This window comes from Gouania willdenowi, chromosome 1 (assembly GCF_900634775.1).
Source record: "Gouania willdenowi chromosome 1, fGouWil2.1, whole genome shotgun sequence".
NCBI classification, from domain to species: Eukaryota; Metazoa; Chordata; class Actinopteri; order Blenniiformes; family Gobiesocidae; genus Gouania; species Gouania willdenowi.
In genome coordinates, this window is record NC_041044.1 from 11,480,880 (window position 1) to 11,508,878 (window position 27,999).

At 40.5% G+C, this 27,999-nt stretch overlaps 1 protein-coding gene across 1 annotated transcript in view; it reads right to left on the reverse strand.

Moving 5' to 3' along the window:
- Positions 1-7,119: 7,119 nt before the first annotated feature.
- gaa2 (alpha glucosidase 2) overlaps positions 7,120-27,999 on the reverse strand; it is a 29,767-nt gene continuing 8,887 nt past the window's right edge. The window contains exons 2-21 of the mRNA XM_028448708.1: positions 27,288-27,427; positions 24,704-25,264; positions 23,539-23,684; positions 23,097-23,262; positions 22,920-23,016; positions 22,138-22,257; positions 19,267-19,385; positions 19,036-19,167; positions 18,841-18,951; positions 17,215-17,328; positions 17,055-17,139; positions 16,874-16,991; positions 16,639-16,772; positions 16,090-16,241; positions 14,063-14,211; positions 13,798-13,939; positions 13,620-13,718; positions 12,045-12,209; positions 8,512-8,658; positions 7,120-8,099 (exon numbers count right to left, since the gene is read on the reverse strand). Coding sequence (XP_028304509.1) covers positions 8,037-8,099; positions 8,512-8,658; positions 12,045-12,209; positions 13,620-13,718; positions 13,798-13,939; positions 14,063-14,211; positions 16,090-16,241; positions 16,639-16,772; positions 16,874-16,991; positions 17,055-17,139; positions 17,215-17,328; positions 18,841-18,951; positions 19,036-19,167; positions 19,267-19,385; positions 22,138-22,257; positions 22,920-23,016; positions 23,097-23,262; positions 23,539-23,684; positions 24,704-25,264; positions 27,288-27,380 — 2,913 coding nt within the window. The 5' untranslated portion in view covers positions 27,381-27,427 and the 3' untranslated portion in view covers positions 7,120-8,036. The remainder of the gene's footprint in view (positions 8,100-8,511; positions 8,659-12,044; positions 12,210-13,619; positions 13,719-13,797; positions 13,940-14,062; positions 14,212-16,089; positions 16,242-16,638; positions 16,773-16,873; positions 16,992-17,054; positions 17,140-17,214; positions 17,329-18,840; positions 18,952-19,035; positions 19,168-19,266; positions 19,386-22,137; positions 22,258-22,919; positions 23,017-23,096; positions 23,263-23,538; positions 23,685-24,703; positions 25,265-27,287; positions 27,428-27,999) is intronic.

Genomic DNA, 27,999 nt, shown 5'->3' on the forward strand with positions numbered 1-27,999 from the left:
CATCCTGGTTGGAAAAACCCTGTGACACACCTTTGTGTGTGTGTGTGTGTGTGTGTGTGTGTGTCTGTGTGTGTGTGTGTGTGTGTGTGTGTGTGTGTGTGTGCGTGCGTGCGCGTGCGCGTGCGTTGGGGAATCACTTTATTTTAGGGCTACTTGACATTTTTCATTTACAATTACATTTTCAATTATTCATGTTCAGTTACAATTACAGTGACCAGCACTTTTCCCAATTGCAATTAAATTGAGATAAATTTTGTATCCCCTTGTAAGTAAATTACAATTATGTTCTCAATTACTCAAGTTCAATTACAATGAATCACAATTACTGAGTCTGAAATAAATAACCCCATATAACCTTCCCGTGTGTTAGCTTTCTGATTAGCTCAGTTTGATCCATGTCTTAAATCAAAATAAAATAAAATAAAACACTTTTAAATATTATCTGTCATCAAATTTGTTTTTCATGCCAAGTTTTGCATTAAATTAACTTGTAATTGACAGATTTTATAGAATTTTCATGACATTACAAAGTCAATTATCTGAACCCAATTACAATTCAATTAAGATTACAACAGCAACATATTTTTAAACTTACAATTACAAATACAATTGTGCCATAATTGTAATTGATTATCAATTAGGCGATTACGATTCTAACTGACCCCTACCCTGGTTCCGGGTGACCCAAAAAAAGGACACTTCAGCCGACCTCAGCATACATAAAAAGTACTCAGCGTTTTATTCACTCTACCTACCTTGTAACAGAAAAATACAATATAGTAAATAGATAAGTTGTCCATAAGATTTAAAAATCATAAAGATTCCTGTACACAAGTAAAGACTAGCTACAAAAAAGCAGAACAACATTTATTCATCCATAAATTAAACTTTTCGTCAAAACAAATCGACATCTTCATGTAGTCCATAACATTGACGTATAGTGTAATGACATGAGGAGCAACTCCTTAGCTTTAAGAAACTGCTGGAATTTCTCAGATAGAGCAAATTTTAACGGAGGTGAGGCTTTTTAAAATTCAGAGTTCAGGGTTCCTGGGAAACTGGGATATTTTCATAAGCATCCTCAGAAGGAAAGCCCAGACTTCTTTCTCCCCGGCTACTTTGTCCTGCTCTTCCCGGGGATTCCGAGGAATTCCTAGGCCAGCCGGAGACATAGTCTCTTCAGTGTCCCTGGGTCTTTCTTGGGGTCTCCTACCTGTGGGACATGCCCTGAACACATCACCAGGGAGGCGTCTGGGAGGAATCCTATTCAGGAGCCCGAGCCATCTCACTTGGCTCTTCTTATCTCAGAGGAGCAGTGATCCACCTCACAGAGGAAGCTCATTTCAGTCGCTAATACCTGCAATCTTGTTTTTTTTTGGGCTCCAGAGCCCATCTACTCTTTTACTTTATTGTTAATAATAATGTTATCCTTTATTGATCCCTTTACAGCTGGGGTGCCGATTTATGTTTTTGCTGGTGGGTTCTCATGATGGTGTTCGGATTAATCCTAAAATATTGACACCAACGTTGGTATTGAATGATACCAGTGTAAAAAGATCGACCGTTTATTTTTGTTTTCCCTCCCATGCACTGACTGCTGCGATTTCAACAAAGAGCCAAGCTGTCCATCTGTATCTGTGAGTGTTGCAGCTCTAATGTGAGTTGTGTAAAAGGCTCATAACAGTGTTATTACTGCAAATGTAACAAGTCTATGAAAAATCATGCGGAACAAAGCTCCGAGCTACAGAAACTGAGAGAGGAAGACATACGTCACCCACCCCCTGTTCTGACTGCCCCAGAATATATCAATACATCCAGGTTGATGGCAATCTTCACAATCTGTTAATTTTTTAGATGCACTGAAGCCTATTTATTCCGTTAAAAAAAATATCTTTATTCATCCCACGACGGGGACATCTAACATTAGGCCTACAATAGCAAACAAGCACGTGTAGAGTGCAAACAAAATTAGGCAACTATGAAGATAACTGGACAGTGGACACTATCCTTAAGAACCTGCCTCTCACTTTCCCAAAAACGCTTAGTTCAGAGACAGTTTAATATTTCGACGGACGAAAAATGGGTTCATGTGTTTCCAGTTAAATCTGGAGACAGTGCCAAAGAGTTGGAAGAACAGTAGATCCACAAATAATAACTGACTGTTGACATTTTAATTAATTGCAAAAAATTATTCTGCATGATTTGATTCTCTGATGAGGCTGATATGGCCCGGGGGCCATAAATTTGACATTATGTTGCATTTTTGAGTTTAACATTCCTGGGTAAATTAAAACCATTAATTTGTAAATATGTACCAAACTCCCTTATCATGTAACTACAATTACAATTTATTGTATGTCCTGGCCTTGCAGACTAATGGAAAAAGCAAAAACTCTCCCTCAACATAATAGGTGACCACAGTTAACCTATCCACATAGTTAATTACTCAGTCACTGTGGTTAACATGTAACCATTTAACCTGATAGCTATAAAGCTTAAAAACCAGTTAACCAGGTGTGGTTGGTACATGTGAGTTATAGCCTGTTCTATCTTGCACCTTTTGGGTGTGTTTGAGAGGGAGCTTCAGTTACCTGACACCTGCACACCCATTTTGTTCATGAAGTAATGATAACAATGAGGAAGGGATTCCAGAGGAGGCTTTGTTTTACATGATTATAAGATGATTATAACTTTTTTACTAGTTTGTTGCTGTGTTAAGACAATGCAATGAAATATTGAATAAGAATTAGGCTTGCTAAATTGTTTACTAAAACAAAGATCTGGGGAATTGAACAGTCTTGCCAACCTCACATGTTTTATAAATGTCCATCTTTAGGAAAACTTATGGAGTCAACTCACTTTGCTGAAGTGTTGCTGTTACCCTTATGAAGTAACCATGAGACCCAATAATTAACAGCAATCATTGTACACTTAGTAGACTAGAGCTTTCATTTTGTTCAATGTCTGAAAGAGATGAATTACAGGACAAATTTATTTGAAAATATAAGTTGCATTCATTTTCTTCCTTATTACCTCCGACAAGCGCAGAAGTGGCGGAAGGTTATGTTTTACTGTACCCTCCGTTTATCTCTCAGTCTGTTCGCAAGATAACTTGAAAAATTAAGAACGGATTTGGATGACATTTTTTAGGAAAATTGATGAATGGGACAAGAAAAAAAAAAAAATATATATATATATATATATATATATATATATATATATATATATATATATAATCCTGAGTTTACCATGTTACTGTGACCGGAGCGTGTGACCAAGTCCTTTTCTAGTTCTTACTGTTTTTAGCCTTTTAAATTAAATCTGTCCTAAGACATCAGTTTTACATAAAATATAATATTTGTTTTTAGGGAAAATGTTTCAAATGGTGTTCTTGAATAAGTTTCTCCTGACGTCATGGGCTGTGGATCAAATTTTGAGATTTTAAAATATGATTGATTGCAAAACAATTCCAGCGTTCAGGGAAAAACTAACTTTAGATCTGATATCAACACATTAGGCAATACCATTGTTGATATTATTGCAACAAAAAACTCATTGACCAGTGTTGTGACTTTGCTCAAGGCTGTTTCTAGCCATATGATGCAAAATCAATGCTGTTGTTTACTGGGGAAACAGGCTGGAGGTAGAGGACACATTGCAGAAATTTGCCATGTTGGGATCGCAACTATTAATGCAAATTCAGCCAATCTTTGCAAATTCTGTCAATTCATTGCAACATTTTTTCTATTTTGACCAATCTGACTAAGTCCATTGAACCTTCTGTATTGGTACATCATCATGTACATCTATACACTTGCTTCTTAGTTGTCAAAACGCATTCATTTACCAATGAATATTTTGGCTAAACATAGAACAAGCCAGTTCCTCGATGTGATGATAGTAAGACATCCGTGAGCGTACAGGTGGATCTATTCTGTGTTAAGCTGCCTGTTGTTTTTTTTTTTGAAAAAAGAGAGGAAGTAGATCTGACCCAGTCACAGATTTAAATGCATTTTGTTTTACTGTATCACTTTTGATCATCTGATCACTGCAAACAGGGAAGACTCCATAAGAGCTAGGGTTTAAGAAATCGTCTGTCTTGCGTGTTCCTCTGCCACTCTTTCCTCTTGCTCTCTGTCCCCCTGTCTCGTCCTCCCCCCCTCCTCTGCCTTCGCTCTGCGCCTGCTCTCCCGTTGGGTTGGGCGTGGGGGGCTCCTGTCAGCCCGGGATGCTGGTGGGGTGGCTGCGGCCTTCGCTTGCGGGCCAGGCATTGCTGCGCTGGGTGGGGGGGCTTGGGGGGCCGCAGAGGCCAGCTTGTGTAGCTTTGGGGGAAAGGGAAGGGTGAGCTGTGGTGCCGCACCCGTGCTGGGGCCTCCCCTGGGTTGTGCTGGGTGGGTGTGTGTGGGGGCGCGGCCTGTGGATTCTGTCCTGGCAGATCCGCATCAGGGTGGTTGGTCTGCTGGCTGGGGGCGCCGGGGCCCATGGGTGCCGTGTCTGGGCAGGGGTGTCCCGGGAGTGGGTCTTTGGGTTCGGCGTCTTGAGGGGCGCTCCCCCGCCGTCTGCCCGGGGACTGGCTGCGGTTCAGTGTGGCACCGCGCCGCCTTGGGGCCTGCTCTCCTCCGGACTGTGCTGGCGTCGGGGGGTGTCTCGTGTAGGCGCGTGGGTGATTGGGGGTGGCCTCTGTTTGGGGGGGGCTCTGTTGGCGGTGCCTGGCTGAGGGTGCTTGGGTCCGCCTGCCTATTGGTCCGTGGCTAGCGGGGTGGCCCTGCTTGGGCGGTTGGTGGCGTCCTCTCTCGTTGGGAGGGCCGGAGGGTGGGTGGTCTTTTGAGGTGGCGTCTGGGGGGCTGCTCGGCCGTGGGGGGTGGCCTGTGGGATAAAACTCATACTGGGCTTAACTTTGGACATGTTAATCCCAAATACCTGTTTTAGGTACTACCACTCACTCCTTCCCCCTGTCCACAGCCACCACCATTATAGCTAAACTTCACACTTGTCACCATACTGGGTTGATTACACAACATAATAAGCACAATATGTTCTACAACTTCACATCTCACTCTCACTGTAAAATAATCTATTCTTCCCCACCCTTTCTATTACCTACCTTGAGTCTCTCCTCCCTGCCCCCTTACCCCTACCCCTCCCCCTCCACTTAGGTGTAACTCTCCCTTTTTATACAGTATCCTCCCTATAATAAAAGGTTTCCTACCCTTCCTTAGGGAGGGCTGGTGATGGCCACAATTAAGCAATAAAATAAATCAATTTATTTTGTTGAAATAACAAAACATGCATTGCTGTCTCATAATGATTGCACTTCTTGTAGTGTTGACCTTTGACAGCATGTGCAGACAAATTTTTAAAAAAAAAAAAAAGAAATCGTCTGTCTATCACCGCAGTTGGACATCTCAAACTTTTATAACTTTACTCTTTTCCATATTTCCAACTTCTAAGACATCAACTATTAGACACCCACTTACTAACATAATATAGCAGGTAACATTAGTATTGAATATGTCAGACACCATTTTTCTCAATAAATATATTTTCAAAAGTACTATTGGCATGACATTTTCACCCATTGGTATAGTTTATGTATTCCACACATGCAAAGAAATCAAACCACAAATGTCCATAAATTAAGTTACGTGTAACAATGTGAAATGACACTGGGAAAAAGTATTGAACACGCTTACTGAAATTGATTTAATAATATCTCTGTACATTTTTGCATTCATCCTTCCTTCAATTATAAGAAGTTTGCCAGTACTGTACTGTATTCTAAAAACTAGCCCTACACCATGATGTTACCACCTACAAACTTCAATGTTGGTATGTTTTTTGGGTGATGGGCAGTACCATTTGTCCTTGAAACATAGTGTGTTTTATGGCATTAAAGAGTTCATTTTTGTTCTTATCTGACCATACGACAGTACAGTATTCTCACCAAGTATTTCACAGACTTGTCTAAATTTGCAGCAAACTTAAACAAGCTTCAACTTGCTTATTCTTCAGCAACAGAGTCTTACGTGGTGAGTGTGCATACAGGCCATGGCGGTTGAGTGCATCACTACTTATTTTCTTTGAAACAATTGTACTTGCTAATTCCCAGTCATTCTGGACCTCTCCACAAATGATATTTGGCTCTTGGGCAACTTTTCTGGTCATTATTTTTTGTCCTCTTACAGAAATCTTGCGAGGAGCACCTTGACGTGGCCGGTTTATGGTGAAATGACTTCCAGATCATGGCCCTACAGTGGAACATTCTGTAACCATTGCCTTTAGTAAGTTTTGCAACAATAAGGTTCCCAAGGTCTGCATGACACCTTAGTAATGAGAAACCATCTTATAGGCCATCAGTTGGGTCTGAACCAGCTGATATGAATTTTCACTGATAAGGGATAAGACAGCTTTCTTACTACTGGTTGTTTTCAGCTAATGTATTGATAAAGAAGAAGTAGTAAAATACCTTACATTTTTTCAGAGAATTGATCATAAATCTGCTGCAATCCTGGTAAACTTGTGAATTTACTACCGAATATAATAATGGTTGTAGAGATGGATCTTAGTAAAGTTAGAACAGTAGATGGGATATCGTAAGTCCACCCCAAAACCATGATTAGACACCTCAGGTGACTGACTGGTCACGGGTGTACTCACACTGGCAACCAGGGCCGTTCCTAACCAGCTCTGTACATGTGTGAAACCATGGGGGGCCATTGTCTGGCCTGCGTAGGTGTGATCTGCACCGCAGGGGGTTAACGGCCCGATGGTCCTGCTGGAAGAGGTGGTCCAAACAGCGTGCCAGACTGGCACGGTTGGCTGCGCATGCGCACGCACAACTCGACCCGCGCGCAAAATGTGATGACGTTGGTACCGCGCGATGCTTTACGGCACATAAACATCCGCATTCCGCAATGATAGCGGTGTCAGAAGTGCTCGTTAGCCGATGAAAAGTTCAGAGTTGGCGTTACCTGATATATATGAACAACACCACAGAGAACTCATGGAGGAAGAGGACAACATGACCGTCAGGACTTCTCTTTGATCAGCCGACAGCGGGACCACAAGCACATATTTTGCATATTTAGCAAAAACACATAAATCACACAGACAAAACAGTTGGAGAGAATCCTTTTTTAATTGATAATGTTAAAAACAAAGTATCACAGCAGAAAAATGCACATTTTTGGCGTCACTGGATTTAATACATTCATTGTCTCAGCAATCATTGTCTTAAAAACTTTCACATAGCAATACGATTATGTTGACAGGTGTGTGGCATCACTCTAAACTGCTCTTCAAAACGAATGAAAAGGTGCAGATTTTCACAGTTAGCATTGCAAGAATAGAGATACAGCTCAGGGTTTGGGCACAGTGACGTAAATGCAGATCATGAAGCTGTAGAATATCTTCAGCGTTTTCACATTGTTGATCGCATAACAGCACTGTGAATCACAGGAAAACTCAATTTGCACAATGGAGAGTCTGCAGGAAGCCACACAAACTCACAGAAACACATCATTTAAAACAAAAATAAACCTTAGGCACCTGTGTCTAAGCATAGCAGAACATGCTGGAAACAAGTACTAAAACACAGCATGAAGTCTATTCAAACCAGTGTTTTACTCCCGCATCATTAGTATCCTTATTGCACATCATCTTTGAGGGTGGATTACTTCAAGTTAAAAATATAAAAAGGGGTGAAATTGCCTACAAGTCCATGCTGCTTCTGAACTACTGGAGGTCAGCGTTTGTGTTTTCGGATTAGTGCAAAGCCCATTTTAAGATGAGGTTTAAAAAACTGCACTCCCATCACCCTTACTGATGGATGAGTGTTACGTCTGAACCATGAAAACATCAAGTATGAAATGAAGCCTGCTCAAGACAGACTTTACATCTGAACCTGTGTGTGTTCAAAGCAAAGGCCATACTTAAGTTTCAGATGATTAAACTGGGCTGTGGATTTACAGTCAAAAATATCAAAACAGGACGTCCAGCGGCATCACTTCAAAGGTAAACAAAACAGATACAATGTGTTAACTCCAGCTGATGGTGAAATTCTGACTAAGGTTCAGACCCAGATCTGCAACAGTCAACACCTGGAAGGAGAAGATAGAGCAAATGTTCATTTATGCATTTGTCTGCATTTATTAACCATTACAACTGCTGTTTGACATATTAAACATAGCTTTGGCTTTTTTTTTTTTTTTATCATATCACACAACCTCCTCATTAATTGTCAAAATTCAAGCAATTAATTAGATTGTATTCAGACCACAAAACTTGGTTGTCTGATCTTTATTTATTACATAGCGATTCATAACCTCTTCTTCCAGCCAAACTATTTTTATTCCATCAAACTTTTTTTCAGATTTTTACAACCTTTTCAAAAACATACATTTTTTTGTACATTTTATTTTTACAGTTTTACTTGACATTGTCATTTAAAAAGATTATTCAAGAAATTACAACAAACCAAATAATGTTTCCAAGATAGTGTAATATCCTAACCTGATTGGTCCTGTAGGTGAATGATGCATCATGGGAGTTGACCAGCACTTGGGTCGGCTTCTCCTTCACACCATAGAAGGTGGCTGACTCCACTGTGATGTAGGTGGCTTCTACGTTGCTTCGAATAACCTGCGAGGTCATCACGTTCTACAACAATATTATACAAGAATGAGTCAATCTCAATCAATCAATCAATCAATCAATCTTTATTTGTATAGTGCCAAATCATAACCAATGGTATCTCAAGGCACTTTACAGTAGAGCAGTCTTAAGGACGGACTCTTCATTTTATGGATACACACATATGCATATATACGTATATACACATACATATGTATCCCACACCCAACATGAATTCGAGTGAATACAGTAATCGCTACTTCACTATAGAGATGGGCGATATTGACAAAAAAAAGTATCCCGATAATTTCTAGTATTTATCACGATAACGATAAAAAAATCACGATAAATAAAAACCATAAATAAAAAAATAAATTAAAAAATTCACAACTTAGTGTAAACAGGTTCCTTACAAATACAAATAAATCTGAATACATCAACACTAGACACATTTTAAAAGGCTACAATAACTGCTGACTCAAATAGCTCATGAGCTGAAATTTTATGGAATATATTTGTGCATGTGGATTACTATTAGTGTTATTGTATGTAATTCATTTATTTCCTCACTTGAAATAAAACTATTAAAAAAAAAAAGCACATTAAGTTAGCTTAGTTCAATAGTGTTTTTACTGCTGATGAAATATAATAAAAAATATTGCATTTCACAAATTGGGATGAATGAATAGTGACATTAGTTATTATGTTAATATTTATTTCATGTGACATGTTTAGCTTTTATTCATCCATACAAGTGTTAAATCTGACCATAAACAAATTGGTTTCCAGTTCATAATCGTTGCAGCGGGTTCATCTCTGTCCCCGTGTTTGTGGAACTTTGGGTGGATCTGACGGAGGAACATGGACTGGTTCACTTTATTGGATGGTTATCTGGTCTTAACCAAATAGCGGTCCATGTTGTATCTCAGCATAGTAGCTTCTGGTAGCCGTGACAAAAACCTCACACACACAGACGGCGGTATGTGCGGGGGGTGGTGGCGGTGCACACCGTGCAGAGCATCCGTAAACAACGTTCCTCTCCAGAGAATAAGTTGTTGACAACAAACGAGGCAGTTTTCGACAGGTGGCGATAAAGGCGATACAAGGCAGTATAACTACTGCTACTAAAAATGAAACCGATTGTGACCGCTCACATGCGCCGCAGTGAGGTAAACTATCAGCTGAAACAGCTGTTTCAAACACTCACATGAGCTGCTATGCTACTTTCTTTTCATCCGCACCTCTTCTGGTCACAGAAATAGTCAATTCAAGACAGTAGTCCATTTTTTTTTGCAACCACTGCGTTGTATTTGGTCACAAACACGTCAGATCATCGCATAAAGGCAATGCAAGGCGGTATAACAGCTACTAAAAGTGAAACTCATTGTGAGCGCTCTCCGGTTTATCTATACACTGGATTATCAATAAACTGAACGTAAATATATTAACTGTGATATTAACCTGCCGTCGCTATGTTTGTTTTTCCCGTGAGGTAGTTTGAGAGGGTGGAGCTCACATTCTTACAGGGTAGGAGGAGCCAGGATTGTCAGGAGGAGGAGTTTCCGCATTGTGACGTCATGACGTGAGGAAAATCCAAGTCGCCCATTTTGAACTGACTTTTTATAAAATGTGGAATAACAAGGGAGGGAGGAAACAGGACTTTTTGAACTTTGGCCCTCTGAAAGAGGCTAAAAGAACGTACATCACTGTAGCAAAACCATTATAAAGTGATTTTTTCATAATACTGCCCTGCAAAAAAAACTGCTATCACAACCTGGCTACAACCACAGAATAAATCTGTGTGTGGATTATCTCGGCACATGATTTTCTACCATTCTGTGGAATCCACATACACTTGGCTCCCACCTAGTCAGAGAAGAGGACTAAGGCTGTGTCTCATTTCTCCCTGCCTTAGCCCTACCCCTCTGAAATGCGCATTCACGAGAGTTGGAGGGGTGTCCAATTTCACTATTGTGTAGAGGCGGAGGGCTATTCACCCCTCTCAATGAAGATTTCACCGATGCTAACTTAAAACAAGGGGAAGGAGGAGTTTCAGGCTTTCACGCAACTCAGCAACATGGCGCCAAAGGACTCGCATAAATGTAAGCCTATTTTTCACATAAAAAAGCTTACAAAGTTATATAAACCTGTTGTGGTTTATGCCCAGTTAGGACGGCAGTAGTTATGCTGACGTATGCCGTATGTAGCTTCCTTATATTTTTGTTTCATAGCGATCGTTTTATAACATTTATTATTAAGGTGCGTTCACACCGAACGCGACTAGCGACTGCAGTAACTTCAATCGCCCATGATGAGTCGCTTGAACACAGTGGTGGATTTTGGTCACTTCATCGCTCCAGTGACGTCATGAACAGGGAACAAGTGTGTGTGTGTGTGTGTGTGTGTGTGTGTGTGTCTGCGCAGCAGGGTGACAGGGGAGACAACTGGCTGATCACTTCACTTCACTTTTCATAAACAGAGCTGCTTTTACGGCATAAATGGTCAACTTAAGGAGTTACTAAAGGATGAGTTCATTCAGAATGTAGGTTTAAGAATGTAACCGCTTTAATTTTGCCCCGGTACGTTTAGGAAGCAGCAGCTCCTCCCTCAGCTGTACAGACGGTGAAGTACAAGGGAGTTGTCGCTTCAAGTCGCTTGAAAAGTTCAAATTTTTCAACTTAGAGCGATTTTAATCGCTTGACCTTGTAGTCCAAATCAAATTCAGGGGAGAAAACTTGAGGTCACGTCATTTACATTGATTTTAATGTAATCTCATCATTTCAGTCCCTGTCAAAGTAACCTTATTTTTTTGTTGTGTTTTGAGCACACACGTCAAACAGATTTCTCAACTTTCACTTGGCTACCATGCAGAGTTCCATAGAAGGTGAATGTGCTTGTTTAAAACTAAAATCAAGCCATGAGGACATCTTTAAATATATTAAATAATTCTTTTTTTCATCCTAATTAGATCCATTAGGGTTTTTCCTAATTTGGCCAAAAAAATTATAGATATATGTCTGACAAAACACATTATTATGCCCCATATACATTTAATTCCCTTTTAAAAATGGTACTACTTTACAGTTTAGGAGGTTGTGTTCTGCCATCTTGAAATCATGAGATTGATGATGTGCTGCTTTTGGTTGCTCTATAAAACCAGGAAAAGTTAAAGATGCAGATGTAATTCTTATTTGTTTACAGTGACTGTAGGGGACGACAGTTCCAACTCTGCGGTTTTGTAGTCGACAATGACGCAGAAGAAGAGCTCTCCTGGGGGGCCTTTACTCTACCTTAAACAGTGTAGTCACAAGATAACAAGCTGTGGTGTTGCACACACGGGAAAATGATTTTGCTTAGTTCTATCAATATCTACAATTAAGAAAAAATAAGATGAAAAATGTTGGTGTGCGCACCTCAGCAACGCTAAAAGTGATGTAGGAGTACTGGTCGGTGCCGTACGTGTCGATGCTTTCTCCATCATCCCAGAACAAATCTCCAGTGGCTGAGCCTTCATTAGACAGAGCGGTGATCAGATGGAGTGGCTGACCGCTGCTTACCCACAGGGTGAGGTTTGGTGCCTGACCATAAATTAATGACAGAAAAAAACACTTTCAACGAACGGACAAAGCTGCAAAACTTTTTTTAATTACAGAACATAATGTTTGAGTTTCAATCTATGACTAAAAACAACATTAGAGGAGATCTGGGGGGTATTTTATTAAACCTAAATAGTGGATTTAGCCAGGCTAATTTTTATAACCCTGAGGGTCCCTGGGTACCTATGCCCTCAGGATTGCGCCCACCTCATTCAGCTGGATGAAACACCGTCATTATTCCGGGTTGTAGTTTATTGAGATAAACGTGCCCCGAAAGGACAGTGGGAAAAGTGGTGTTCCACACACAGCCACACAGCTCATTCAGCAATCTCACTAAGAAAAACACAGGCTGTGCACCCTGTGGCACTGTTTGTGTCCAATGTCATTGTGTGCACAACTCAGCTGTATGCCGATATGGACAGACTCTGTGCTTAACTCTGTTCTCTGTGGTGTGTAGCATGGGGTGCACGCTGTAGAGCTGTGGGAGTCGTGTAACCTTGGGTACGGTGCCTGCCCGAAGCATGGTGAGCTTTTATGCACAGCCTGATGAAGCTGTGGTGCGTAAAGAACGTCATTTTAAATCTGTGAACGTCAGCTGAGAGGGGAAGTTTTGCTTTGACACTACAGGCTGATCAATGCATGCTTACTGCACTAATCACTATTACGAGCCCCCTGTCTGCTTAAACCACAAATGTTTAAAAACCTGTTAATGCAGGTGAACATTTAGCATTGCGTCTGTGATCTGCAACGGATCTTGCCTGCAATCTAAAACACCTTCTTCCATGGGGCAAAGGTACAGGAACAAAGTAAATATACTTTGTTACAATACAATACAATTGGAGGTAACGGCAGGAATGAGATGTCCGGGGTGGTGGAGATCAACATAATACATCAGCAATTATTGTTGATTAGGGTGACCATATGTCAGCTTTTACGTACATATCCTCTTTTCACATCTTGTCCTAACCGTCTGGCGGGATTTTACAAACCTATCAAAATGTCTTTGTTTGTCTGGGTTTCCTAAGGACCCTGAACGCATCTCAGGAAACAAGTTCATTGAAAAGACTGTAACGCTGCTAATATTTGTTCTATTGGAGAAAGCTGTTTCTGAAAGCTAAGAAGTTGTGCTTTACAGCCAATATAACCACAAATTATTAAAGATACTGCTTTGTCATTTTTAGTTAATGCATTTGTACTTTGTTATTTTTTTCAGGTACTTCATACACCACTGCGCCTAACCTAAATGTGGGGGGCAGAGCGCTGTGATCAAAATACAGCGCAAAGCTGCACTTTAGATCACCAAAATAGGGACTAGAAGGTCCATGTTGGATTGTGTGATGAGCTGTAGTGTGAGACATTTCTTCAAGTGTCCCACCCCAATAATTTTAATACCTGTGTTGGTGTGATTGAGCCTTCACGCAAATGAAGGTTAATCTTATCTAAAGGAGCATCCAGTTGGAGTTCTTCCCCTTTGCTGCTCACAGAGTCTCCCTGGAACAAAGTGTGAGATTAAATCTTTCTGAAATGAAACATAAAAGACTCATCCTTCTGCTGGGCATGAAAGTCTTACCGTGTAAAAATCATACCACACACCCTCTGGGAAGTATCCCACCACATGTCGGGCTCCAGGATCCAAAACTGGTGTCACCAGTAAACTCTTCCCCCACAGGAACTGTTTATCGATGCCATAGGTGTTTTTATCTTTTGGGAACCTAAACAAATAAAAAAACAGATGATTTGAGTGTTTCTCAGATTCTATGAGAATCTTCAGATTGCCTCTTTACTTTTATAACAAAGCCAAATCAGCAACAAATGGATTTTTCAGTTTTACTTACTCAAACATCATTGGTCGGGCCACAGTGTGTCCATGCACGTGGGCGTGATAAAAGAGAGTGTAGAGGACTGGGAACAGAGAATAACGCAGCAGCAGGGCCTCTTTCATGGCAGTACGAGCCAGTGGGCTGAAAGCTGTTGGGTCCTGAGGCTGGAAACACATCATAGGAAAAGATTGTTTCAGAAAGCAAAACAATTTCAAATCACATCAAGAAATCCATTTTTATGTGAAGAGTGGAAGGGGGGAAAATGTCAAAGTTCTCTTCTTAATCCAGCAGGTGCCTACCGCGTTTTAAATCAAGAGGGAAACTTACATGGTGCAACCGAGCTTTATTGTGGCTTTATAACTGAAGTGTGTAATAACAAGCCCTATTTTTTCCCACTTCTCTTATTTTTCTATATCTGGGTGCGTTGGGTAAGATATGAGAGCTCTTGTTTTTGGTCTTTGTGCCCTGCCAACATGTTTCCAGGCTCCACACGGAATGGACCAGTTCAGAAGGGAAGCAAGCATGTGATTGGCCAGGGCTTCCAAGCCAGCCACGTACGGACATTCGGTAGATATACTCTGAAGGCCATGTCAAGCTTTCCCCTTTGCTTGCTGCTCACCTTAGGCTGTCTTTGACTACCATTGTTGTGTTTGGACTTGTTTGCTCCTGGATTGGCTTCTGCATTATTCTGTTTGCTGTTAGTGGACTCAAAGAATGCTAGATGTAGCTGCAATACTTCCTTTCTTATTGTTTGCAGAATATATACTTTAGAATTCAGTTGTAGGCTTAAAGAAGAGGTGTTTTATTTTAGACGTGGTCCATCCTGACATTTACTGTGTTTATGGCAGAGTAATTGAAAATAATCTTTTCTTTTATTTAATTTCCCATGTTTTATTAGGATAAGAGTAAGAGAGTAAGAGTATAAGATCACTGATATACAGTGCCTATCATAAGCATTAACCCCCTTGGATGATTTACCCTTTTACTGCTTTAATAAATAAATCAAAGTAAAAGAAAATTTACTTTTTTCACACAAAAATGTCTTGGAAATAACTGTTTAATGTCAAAACAGGGTCCAACAAAGTAATGTCAAATAAACCAAAATATTAAAGAAAAAAAACGGCCTCCACTTGTCAGTGGATCACCAAATTCCTGACTGACAGGAAGCAGCAAGTAAGGCTGGGAAGCATCACATCCAGCACCCGGTCACTCAGTACTGGCGCCCCCCAGGGGTGTGTTCTCTCCCCACTGGTATTCTCCCTTAACCCCAATGACTGCACCTCAGGGGACCCCTCTGTGAAACTCCTGAAGTTCGCAGACGACACCACCGTCATCCGTCTCATCCAGGACGGGGACGAGTCTGCCTTCAGACGGGAGGTGGAACAGCTGGCTCTCTGGTGCAGTCAGAATCATCTGGAGCTGAACCCGCTAAAGATTGTGTAGATGACATTGGACTTCAGTAGAAATCCCCCCACATCCCCTACCATTCTGAACAGCACAGTGGCTACCATGGACTCTCAGGTTTCTGGGATCCACAATCTCACAGGACCTGAAGTGGACCTCCCACATAGACACAATCAGAAAAAAGGCACAGCTGAGGAAGTTAAACCTGCCCCAGGAACTGCTGATAATGTTCTACACCTCCATCATTCAGTCTGTTCTGTGCACCTCCATCACTGTCTGATTTGGATCTGCAACCAAACTAGACAGACAGAGACTACAACGGATAATCAGGTCCGTAAAAAAGATCATCAGTGTCGAACTGCCCCCCATCCAAGAGGGTCAGGACACAGGCAGGTAACATCACTGCAGACCCCTCACACCCTAGACACAATCTGTTCTATTGAGTGTACCATGTATAATGTGCAGAAATCCCCATTTCCCTGGCTTATTTTATGTCCAACAACTTTGTCAAGTTAAGGCATATATTATTCTGTAAAACTGATCGAAAAGTAATTGAAAAACCAAAACAACTTTTATCACATACATGCAAGGCAGATCTGTGTGCTGCAGCTTGTAAACTGTCCCAGTAAAGGTTTTACCTGCATGTCAATGGCATTGTGATTCCGTGTGAAGGGATAAAAGGCTCCGAGCTGAGTCCAGCGGACACACATCTCCTCCTGCGGCTCCTCACTGAAGCCACAGATATCTGCTCCCACCAGTGGGATGCCCAGAAGGTTAAAGGTCAAGATGCCTGTGATAGTAAAAAAAGATCAAATTCAGTTTAACAATATTGGTAAATTGACAGCTTCATTCATAGTTATCATGTCTAGATTGAAACCTCAATTCCAGTGTACTTAGCTCCATTAAAGACCTTTGACCTAAAGGCAGTCCCTGATAATCTCTCAGTCTTTAAACAAATGATTGTGCAATTTCAGTCTTGTAAGAAACTCAATGCCTTCATTGACAGCTTAGTGAAAAATGTACATCACTCAGATGTGCTTTTGGCTCTTTGTGAGAACATGATATGATTATTATAAGTAATCATTTTTCTTACAAAACTGCATTCAAAGTTTGAGAGAGGGCAAATGTATTGTGATATTTTCATGAGTATTACATTAAAAGTCAGTTTGCAGTGTTGAAACTCCTACCTGCTATAGAGGTGTAAAGGTCTTTCCACTGGCTTCTGTTGTCTCCCAGCCAGTGACCAGAGTACAAACCTTGACTAGGGAAGGTGGAGCGGGAGATCACAAAAGGCCTCTTTGCCACGATTCGCATCAGAGCACTGGATAAGATCACAGAGATAATAAAAGAAACAAAGAAAAAAAAACAAGGAAGAAAAAGGTCAATTTGCGCTTATGTTACACCATTATTATTAGAACGTACCTTGCAGATGCTTTGGCTTCCATAAGTCCATACAGACTATGCATATTATAATGAATTGACTGCTTTTGCTGTGCAGTGGCACACACTGTTTTTGCTCTCAACAAACCTCCCAAAACACCTGAAAGAAGCACACAGTTGTAAACATTTTTCTATGCTTCGAGTAAAGGTATATTTCTTCCACCTGGAGTATAGGGAGGGTTTTCCAGACTGTTCGATGGACAGCCATTGGTCGATCCATCCAGAAAGTTTGAAGGCTCATTCATGTCCTTACGGAAAATGTGACAAAATCAGAGTTTTAGTGTGTTTATCAATTTGATCTAGTTTAAAAATCAGTTACTTACAATCCACAGTCCATCGAATGGCACCTTCTTGTGGAACCTTTGAAGATTTTCAAACCACCATTCATGTGTCACTTCATCAGAGAAATCAGGATATGCTGTGAGACCAGGCCACACCTGGACAATGACATCACAAGACAAGAGGTTATGCAAATGTGTTTTAACTAGGCTGAGAATATTGTGTCAATATTTAGCATTGTTTTTATCACAATTAGTTTTTTGGACATCCAGTGGGAGTCTTTACTGCGGTTAATGAGCATTTGGACAATGTCCAGAACAAAACACAACAAAGTTACAGTCACAGGCTTTCACTCAAAAATGGAATTTATAAACTGCTGTGATGGAGAACCAGGGACTAAGAGAGGTGAGCGGAGCGGCTTTAGAGGAAATCAGCTTACAATAATAATAATAATAATAATAATAATAATAATAATAATAATAGATCAAATTTGTATAGCGCTTTTTTGGACACTCAAAGACGCTTTACATGGGGAACAGGACAAAACAAAACAAAAAATGAAACAAAACGGGTTTATGGAAAAGCCAGTTTGAAGAGGTGGGTTTTGAGTAATGATTTGAAGTTTGGTAGTGAGTCCGAGTTTCTAATGGGCGGTGGGAGTGAGTTCCAAAGGGTGGGGACAACGATGGCAAAGGCTCGGTCCCCCAAGGTCCGGCGGTTAATGCGAGTGATGGGAGAGAGGCGGTTGGTGTCGGCTGAGCGGAGGTGGCGGGTGGGTTGGTGTTGTTGCATTAGCTCGGTGAGGTAGGGCGGGGCCAGGTTATGGAGGGACTTGTAGTTGAGGAGGAGCAGCTTGTATTGAATGCAGTATTGAATGGGGAGCCTGCACCGTGTCTTAGTTCTGTATGGATCTTTGTACAATATATGTATGTATGTATGTATATAATGTCGTTTTTATGATGTTAAATGTAAGGGACTACCAATATAAACGAGCATTCTTTGTTAAATCCGGAGTGTTTACATTACTGTAATGTGAGTATGAATCATGAATGTAAGCCTTCCCTCCAAAATAAAACGGAAATAAATGAAAATTATGTACAAGGAAGACAAACGCACACTCCCGGTGGAGAAAGCACAGAATGTAGCTTTAGCAGGTGAACACTGCACCTCTAAGCAATGACAACTGTCTGTGTGTTACACTGTTACAGCTCACTTTATCTCTTAGGGCTGGAGTCTGTGGCTCTTTGCTTTGACTTTGAGTGAATCTACAAAGCATCACTGTGCAAGACAGTTCCCCGGTAATGTGGAAATTTTAATAGAATTGAACGTTAAAGATTAAAATTTGTTCAGCAGTTCTCTCAAATTGACAATAGAAATTTCCATTTTTTTTTTTTGGTTATAATAAACTGGAATTTAACAAAGCCAACACCTTAGAAGTCTGCATGGTTTCCACAATACATTTTTAGTGATTTTCTTTGTACAAACAGATACAATTACACATGATACACTGTATGCTCTAGTCACATTACAAATGCTCTCCAACTAAATCATATGTAAGCACACCTATTAGCATATCAAAACTCAACTTGAAAAGTATTTACCCACCTGCATACTAATAGTTAAGGGTGTCTAACATTTAAACCTTCCCAGTTATGTTTTATTTATCTCACCTTTCCAATAAGTGTTTTTCCTTCAGCATCTTTAATAAAAACTCCTCTTTTCAGCCCTTCATCAAATGCCCAGTATGAGCCCTCAGGCTGTGTGCTACTGATGCCTGGATCCTGCAGGTACAGAAAACCACAGCCACCAACACTGAAGCCAAATCACACATACACATGTTAAATGAAAAAGAAACCCCTGTGTACCAGGATTATGATGTAGCGCTGGTCATGAGCATGCAGATCCTTGACCATGTTGGGCAGAGTGCCAAACAATGTAGAATCAAAAGTAAAGTCCATGAAGTTGTCCATGTAGTCAATGTCATTCCACTGAGCATCCTGCAAATAAAAAAAATAAATGTGCATATAAAATCATTAAAAGTTTAAAAAAAATAATAATTAACTAGCAATGTCCCCAAACACTGTTTGAAAGACTACCTGCGGTATCCCAGAATTCCTCAGGCTCTTGACAATCTCCCAGGTCGAGTTACTACTTTTGTAACCCCAGCGACAGAGATGGTATCCTAAAGCCCAGTAAATGGGCATGGCTGGGTGTCCTGTTACAAGAGAAATGAAATGGTGAAAACCGTATTTTCTGTATCAGTGACATATAGGGGTGGACTCACTAAGATGTGAAATAAAGGGGAGTAAACCAGGTGCGTCCCTGAAGCCATTGGTGGTGCTGTTTCCTCACCTGCTGTGGGGAATTCACTAACAGCAGCGTAAATTGGTGCGCGTGTAGACGTAGTTGAGATCGCCCTATTTAAATGAACGTTTTGTTCATTCAACGTGGAGAAGTGAGGGCACAGAAGCATAAAATGACATTTGAGGAAGTTAAATTGGAGGCAGGTGGACTTTGTCTGCTGCACAAACATTTAATAATGTAGAAAACAAAACAAACAAATAAAAATGTTGTTTAATAAACTTTAAAACCTAATGTTATTTCCCCCCCTGATATAATGGATCTGCTCCGTCAGTTACTGTAACTTTGCTCTTATCAGTTCATGGAAAACATCATCCAGCAGGTCTGAGCTCCTGAGTAGCACAGTGTCAGGCATACTCTCAGATGTTACTCTCTCACACACATACAGTTTACTCTGCATTTTCTCATTAAATGGCTGTTAATACTCATTATAGTTTTATTTAAATTATTTTCTTACGCTAGAAAGGTTAACTGGAGCATTTTTTTCCCCATCTCCGCTATGTATTGGGTCAACATTTACTGCAGCCATGATCTATGGCTGCCTGTGGGTTGAACATTTTTTGACGCAGAAACAGTCACCGCAAACAGTTCCAGCTTTGATGAACTGCATTGCGTCCACTGCATTCATTTATTTGTATTCCCCCCTCCCATTTTTTTGCACCCCTTGTAAAATCCGCCTCCATTACATATTCATCAGAGGGACCCCTTAGTGGTGTGTGGAGTGATTTTTGCACACATTTTAATACCCATAAACCTTTAGGGAATCTTCCCCATAGCGTACAGAACGCCCTGTGGTCATTGATCTGACAATATTACTGAAGTAAGAGATCCGGGTAAAGTAACTACTTCTGTAAATGACCATTATTGATACCTTACACAATAAAGTACAGAATCTGTATCTGCTTCATTCGGGTCTAACTAACCTGTCTCAGGACGGACTAAACCCAGCTCACGTTCCTGATCAATCATTCCACATATCGGTGTTTTTTTTCTTCTCTATGATATGATTTTTTATATACCGCAACACCAACATGTAGCGTAGAGTGGCAGTAAATTATACATTGGGGACATTGTATAAGAAGGGACTGTTTCTCAGTTGCAATAAGCAAGCACGCATGTGAGAGCACAACTGTGTTAAGGCATGATTTAACCGGGATCACGTACTTTGCTTCCACATGGATCGGATCGAGCGACTAACAATGCAAGTATAGCGTGTGTATTGTGCACATGATGGGAGTGGGTGGAAAGGCTGGGCATGCAACGTGCCCATCATATAGTGACGTGTTGCACTTTTCAATCTGCAGCGTGTATTGCGGTGACTGAGCCTCTCCACAGACAGCCCATTCCCCACTTAAAATGTCATATTTTTGAATGGCAGCAGTGTTTAAAGGGGACATATCATACTAAATCCACTTTTTTAGCCCTTAAATGCATTTTGTTGTATTTTTAGAGTGTTTAGAAGTACAGAAAAGTTCAAATTAGTCTCTTCAGCTGCTCCGTTGATATCTTTATATTCTGTTTTGGTCATATTTTTCAATCTGTTTCAATTTTTCTATTCTCTATTACGTTTTTTGAACTATTACGTCACAGTATTTGCAGCGGAACTGACAAATTAGTACATCAACTCCAGGCCCAACACTTCGAGCCATTTTTATTTCTCGCTTTTATTTTGTAGTCCAAGCTCAAGGATGCCGAAGTTACGAGAGGATAAGTTAAAATGTTCAGTTGTTGGATGTAGTAACCCACACGCTTCATTACACCGTCTCCCAGCATCAGAACCTTTTCGAAGTGCCTGGTTGAGTTTTATTTTTCACGGAAATGTACCCACATCTGTGGGTAAGGTCATTATTGTGTGCGCGAAGCACTTCAAGGATGACTGCTTCTGCAACCTCCGCCAGTATAAAGAAGGATTTGCCGAAAGACTTCGTCTGATTGAGGGGTCAATTCCTTCTATCTTTGGAGACGACGAAGAGAGCAAAAAGTGTGATGATAAGACGTCCCTGTCATTGTTTTGTTAGCATTAGCAGTTGCACCGTCTTCATATGTTAGCACTGTGTGCTTGCTTCATTTTCCTCTCACTCCGCCGGGTCCGACTCTGGCTCGAACATGTAAAGCTGGATGGACAAGTCTTCCGCTGTTGTCATTTTGTAAATAAAAAGCTTCTGCGCTGCTACATAATCGTATCTCTTCTATCAAACTACAAAAATGGCCGAACAGGGTGGAGTTGAACGGAGTCTCACCTGTGCAACCTGGAGAGGGGGTGGACTATGAAGTGTCTCATTTGCATTTAAAGAGACCGCACCAAAACGAGTTGCTCTTAGAAGCACATCAGAAAAGGGGTAGAAAGGGGCCTGTGAAGCTATAATAATGAGGAATTCAGACCCAAGCATTGCAGTTCCGCTTTATATAGACCACAACTGTATGATTTATATGTAAAAAGGAAGAATTTACAGGCATGATATGTCTCCTTTAAGTAAACAAGAAGATTTAACCAAACCAAATGTGAAAACTACTGTGATATACATATTTGTTCACACCACCCAGCACTACATGGGAATACTTCAAAGATACATCAGAGTACAAAATGGAAGAAGACATCTACTAACCTATGACATCCAAATATTGTTCAATCACTGAACCAGGATCAGGCCCAAGGAAAAAATAAAAGTCAAGAATTCCTCCAATTGTGCGCCAGGTAAGAGCTGGAGCTGGCTGGAGGGCCACATCTGAGAAAACAAAACACTCTGCTGAACAAAACATCACATGGGCTTTTAAGCCTGGTAAAAAAGTGCAAAGACATCATACATGCAACAAGGATCAAAAGCAGCTGCTATCATACTGAAAAAAGAAAAAAAAAAGACAAAAATCATACATACTGATTAAAAAAAGTGTTTGTTTTTTTTGTAAAAAACGAGTGTACAATTGCAAAAACTAGGTTGATGTTTGATCATTTTTAGTGATGATAAATGCCATGACTTAGGGGTTCATGAACTGTAGAGAAACCCTTGAAAATATGATTGTAATGGCTATTTCATGAGTGTACACAAGTGTGGGCATGTCACAGACTATATACTGTATGTAATGCCACTTCTGGGACAAGGGTTTGTTGCTTGACGGGGTGGAGCTCAAACGGTTTCTGACCGCAACACCGCAACACAGGAATGTGAAGAGCAAAGGTTTACAGGTGAACTGATGGTTTGATGGACACATTGGTTAGGAATCGATCAAGCATAAAATAAAGAGAAAATAAGTATACATCAAGAAGTTGTATGTGATTTACTTGCCAAGCAGTGGATTTGGCTATTACAATGATATTGTTGATGATCGGGCTTAAATTTCCATTTGTGAAATCCCAGAAGAAAAGGTGGAACGTGTGCAATAGACTGACCCATTGCATTGCTGTTCAGCAGGAAGAAGCCATGGGCATTCCCTCCTTCTTCCATTGCCAGATAAAATGGATGAGCCCCATACAGGTTGGTCTGTTCCTATATTTTTTTTTTATCAAGAAACACATGGACTTAAACTACTGTATCCACATCAACATTTTTGTAAACAGTGTTAATACCATTGGAGGCACATCTCGAGCCCACATGGTGAGAGTGTTCCACTGGATGTCATGAAGGAAGGTGGAGCGGTGCTCACCCAGGCCATAAATGAATTTACTGGGTAAGGATGTAGAGAGTTGGAGGAACTGGTCCGAGTAGAAGAGAGGAGCCACAGTGGTGTTCAACCTAACGACAGAAGAGATGGATTTGCAACAATGTCACGGCAGGTGAAGTTTACCACTAAATGTAGTCTGGATTATTTATCCTACAAAGACAGTAATCAATTAGCCATTGGAACACAGTATTTCTTTTAATACAGCTTTTCTCTTGTCACTTTACATCTACACTGTCCAGCTGTGGACCTCAGGATTTAGACAAATTCTGAGTTAATTTGATCACATCTAGCTTATTACAGCATCACAGTTTAGCGGAGTACAGCGTAATATGATAAGTCTGACTTACAGCACTGTGCCTGTAGAGCGTCTGGTCACAACAAGTCCAAATGGCTGCTTTGAAATTTCTACAGTGTAGTCGGGGTTTTCTGCTTTCTTGGTGGCTGTCGGGACTGAGATAGGAACCTCAAAGCGGGAACTTGATGGATCTGTTAACTAGAGATGAAGTAATAACCACAGTGACCGCATTAGAACCGGCTTAATTGTTAAGGAACAGTTAGTCAAGCTTAAAAGATTATCATGTGCATACACAAACAAGGGCTTTAAAACCTTCGCGCATGTGTGCGCACGCATGCACACACACCCTTATCAGTATCCGTGGGGCAGTTCGAGTCCCACTGTCTGATTTGTAAAAACTTATAACATATGAGGACTAAAGGTTTAGGCAAAACCTTTTCAATAAAGTAGTATCAATATTTGTGTCTTTCTGAAAAAGTTAAGAAGTTACTCGCTCTTCAACAGTCTCCATATATTTTCTTCTTACATTTTGCATCACATTCATGCCAACACATAAAAGTATGTGGATAATGGTGTCACTTTAATCACACTTAAAGTGTAAGTACATCCTAAAACATACATATATGATTAGGTATGAAGTAATGTTGTTTATTGATTCTAGTCCCACTCTTCATATTTTAGAATTTAGCATTTTTAGTTGTAAAATGTCAGAATGACTGCCCTCCATAGATTGAATGCTGGCTATTGCAATTTAATTTTGCTGTTGGCTGTGATTAAATCAGTGACGACTATTTGGATCAGTGATGTCACTAACCGTCCCTCCTATAAAAGATAGCAGGAAGGACAAGGTTTCCTCCTCTCACAGCCCTCAGTAAGCATTGATTGACAGCTCCATGCGGAAATCCGCAACGCTGTGGGGGCAGGGCTGCTGTGACTGGGCGTGTCTTAACTACTCTAAGAGCAATGCCCATAATCAAGGCATTTTTTTAAATTTTACCCTAGTGGCAGGTCAGCAAAAACCTGGGGCTGTACTTACATTTTAAAAGAAATTTAATTGCATGCATGCCACATGAAATATTTAAAAGTGTACTAGTCTAAACAATGAGTCTAAAATCATTGGCCCATAATGTAATAGCAACTGTGGATCACTTTGTGCCTTGCAGGATAAAGTGCTGGGGAACACTGTGTAGACTGACTTTATAAGGTATAGAACTTACCCTAACGCGCAGCCGTGTGTCTGTCTCGTAACGTATCTCCACCTCCAAAGTGAAAATGTCCCCTGGATAGTATGTCTTCACCTTCTTCACAAGAGTCCCTTTCTTTCCTAGCTGTGTGTCATTTATCGATTTGAGAGAATAAGAAGGAAAGTCTTGAGGGTAAAAACACCAGGGAAAACCATTTTTCCCTGATGAGCGGCTAAACGCTGGGATGAAACAGCAGTTTCTTGCCTCACAAAGCTCTCTGGTCACCACCATCCCTCTCTCTGGGTAGCAGTCAAACCTCCATACTTCTGGGATTTTAGTGCAAGTCTCACTGGACGAAGCCATGGAACTGTCATTAACTAGTCCTGTTGGAGGCGTGGAGTTCTGTGTTTGCTTTGGAACTGGCGGAGGAGGTCTGTGTGGAAGCTGGTTAGAGGGCCCGTGAAGCCAGAACATGGTCCCCAGCAGCCAGCCTCCAAAGAGAAGCAGCAGCAGCGCGCCGATTCCCAAAAACACTGTGGTGATGTAACACGAGGGCCTACAAGGTATCAAAGAGACATCCTCTGGTTCCAACACCTGGAAAAAGAAATTATGTTAGTGAGCTTAGGTGTTGATAGAAAAATACTTTTGACCTATGATCAAGTCATAATAATCATGTTTGTACCATGTATCCAAAAACAACATGCATCTTAAACATATCTTTGAATATTTAATCCACTGACTTGGGATTAATCGCAAGGCAGTTAAAAATCGATTCAAAGGTATCACGGTTGACATCGATACTTTGAAAAATGAATCGCAGTAGTTTTTTTAAACAGCAGAGGGCGCTGTCTATTTGTCCCTTCTCTTGTCCAGCAGTGTACGTGGCGGGCAGAATCTGCTACTACTTTCTTTTTGGCCGCCATCTACTCTTAAACATGTTCAGAAATGATTCCTGACCCCTTTAGCACCGAAAGAATATCTGTAATATTGCCTGCATATCTGTAAAAGTCACGTTTTTCTATTAGCTCTGTCTGCTGGCGCATAGCATCTCTTCTTCACTGCAAGAATCTTCATACCAACCGACCACTGAGTTACCAGCCCCCTCTGCTGGTCCAAACAAATATCTGACCTAAATCAGTTCAATTACATTTTTTTTCTTTTTTAAGTCCAATTGTTAAGGCACAAAATACATTTTCAATTGCACTTTTAAAAAGAAAAAGAACTATTATGCAGTTTTGCATTGTTTATTATAGAACCAGAATTTAAATTAATAGGCTTCTTCTTCATTTGTATTATTGCTTTATTTTATTTCATTCAAGATTTATTTTTAGTTAAATTGCATTGTTTTGAATAGTTTATCAAGGGATTCTTTTGATAATGAAAAATAAAAGGAAAATAGTACAGTATGTTCTGATTTTTTTCCCCCCCAAAAAATAAAGGAATATTTTTCAGTAATTTGTGTACAGTCCCATTTTGTAAAATAAATCCTGAGTGAATCGTATCGTGAACACAGTATCGTGAAACGAATCGTATCGGGAGTTGAATGAATCGTTACATCCCTACCACTGACAGCTTATTTGAGAGAATATCACTACCATATTTGGAAGATCAATTATTCAGCACGTAGTCAGGCTGCCACAACACAAATACTTCAGGAGAGGTACAGGTTAAGTTCCTGTGATGACAGCATTATATCTATATCTCTAATGCCTAATGCAAGGACGGTGCTAAGGAGAGCGCATGACGGGCTAAATAATACCACAAGCTGAGAAGCTTTGGCTGTGTTTGAAATGCCATACTCCGTACTATGCACTACAAACTCAAAGAGTCTGTCTACTATATACTCTATGTATGGTTAGGAGGATTAGGATGCTGACCGTTCCCACTAAAGTATACTTTGAAGTTTCCCAAGATGCATTTCAAACCTACAACGGCAAAATCCGGAAGCACACTGAGGCTAAATATCTCCGTTGACTGGGAGTTCGTAAAACATTTTAAGTGGGAAAAAGACCAAGTAAAATAGTAACATCTGGACATTTGAGCCATGAAACTCAAGGAAACACATTTCATGCCGACATTTAAGATTTTCGGAGACCCGCCATTTTGCTACTAGTGATACTTCTTGTTAACTTCAAAACAAGAGCCCTATTTACAAAAGTGTTAAAAACTAATGGAAGACAAGAAGAGATGCTTTTGTTTTGAAATGAGAATGTTGACTTTTAGCTTGAAGCCAGTCCCACGACAATTTTACATTCCGTTCACAATGCATCATGGGGAGGTTGAGTATGACTAGTGTGCCCACAGAGCATAGTTCAAAAATATCCCAATATATCCAGGTATTTCTTGTGCAATCTTTCCATACTATCTAATGTGAACGCACCACATACTAATTTTGACGTCAGACTTAGTATGAATACTACGTTAGTATGCAATTTCGATCTCAGCCATTGCCTTTTTTTTTATTATGCTAGATTTGTGCTAGCACTTCTATCTCTGCCTCAAAAGCACATGGACAGCTCATGTCACAGTAAACAACTAAGAGATGCGTTGTATACAGTATCTAAGTGAGGAACTCCCACTCAAAAAGATCAGAAAACTCAAAAAGACATGCACTTACTGGAAGTTCCTCTCCAACAGGACGGCGCTCCTGTGACAAATCTAAGTTGGAGAACTGAACATCTTCAGGGTTCAGTCGCTTGTACGACACCATCCTGACACCATGTGTTTGTCACTGGGATAGAGTGGAGGCCCAAAGACCTGTGGTAGAAAAAGCGGTCACGTTAAGAGTTGAGCGGTGACAATAGGAAAATTACATTGTCATAATACACGATTAACTGGGGATTCTCGTTGCTTTAGAAAAGCTCAAAAAAACAACCTCAAACTACTGGTATACTGTGTTTAGAACCACAAGCTCCACCCTTATTAGGTATTTCTTGAAATTGGACCATTTCCAAACCTTGGCTGTGGCAAATTAGGTTTGTGGGTTGTTCTTAATCATTGAAGTTTACTTTTATGTTGCAAAAAAAGGGAAGACATTACAGAAGGCCTTACTAAATTCTAAAAAGTGTTCAGACTCTTACCTGCACAAACATAAAAAATTTACCCAAGCCCTGCTCAACACTCATTACATTATTCCTCTGATCCCAATTCGTCCGGGAGCCACAAGGGTGAACCTGGTTTTGTTGGATAGTCTTTTTCTCTCTTCTTTCAGATAGTTTTGGGCATGCTTATCATGAATCAGGGGGGTGCCAGTCGATGCCCTTTGAGCAATTTTAGATATTAACCCCTTCATGTCAGACATGCTCAAATCATCAGAACATGGGAATTTC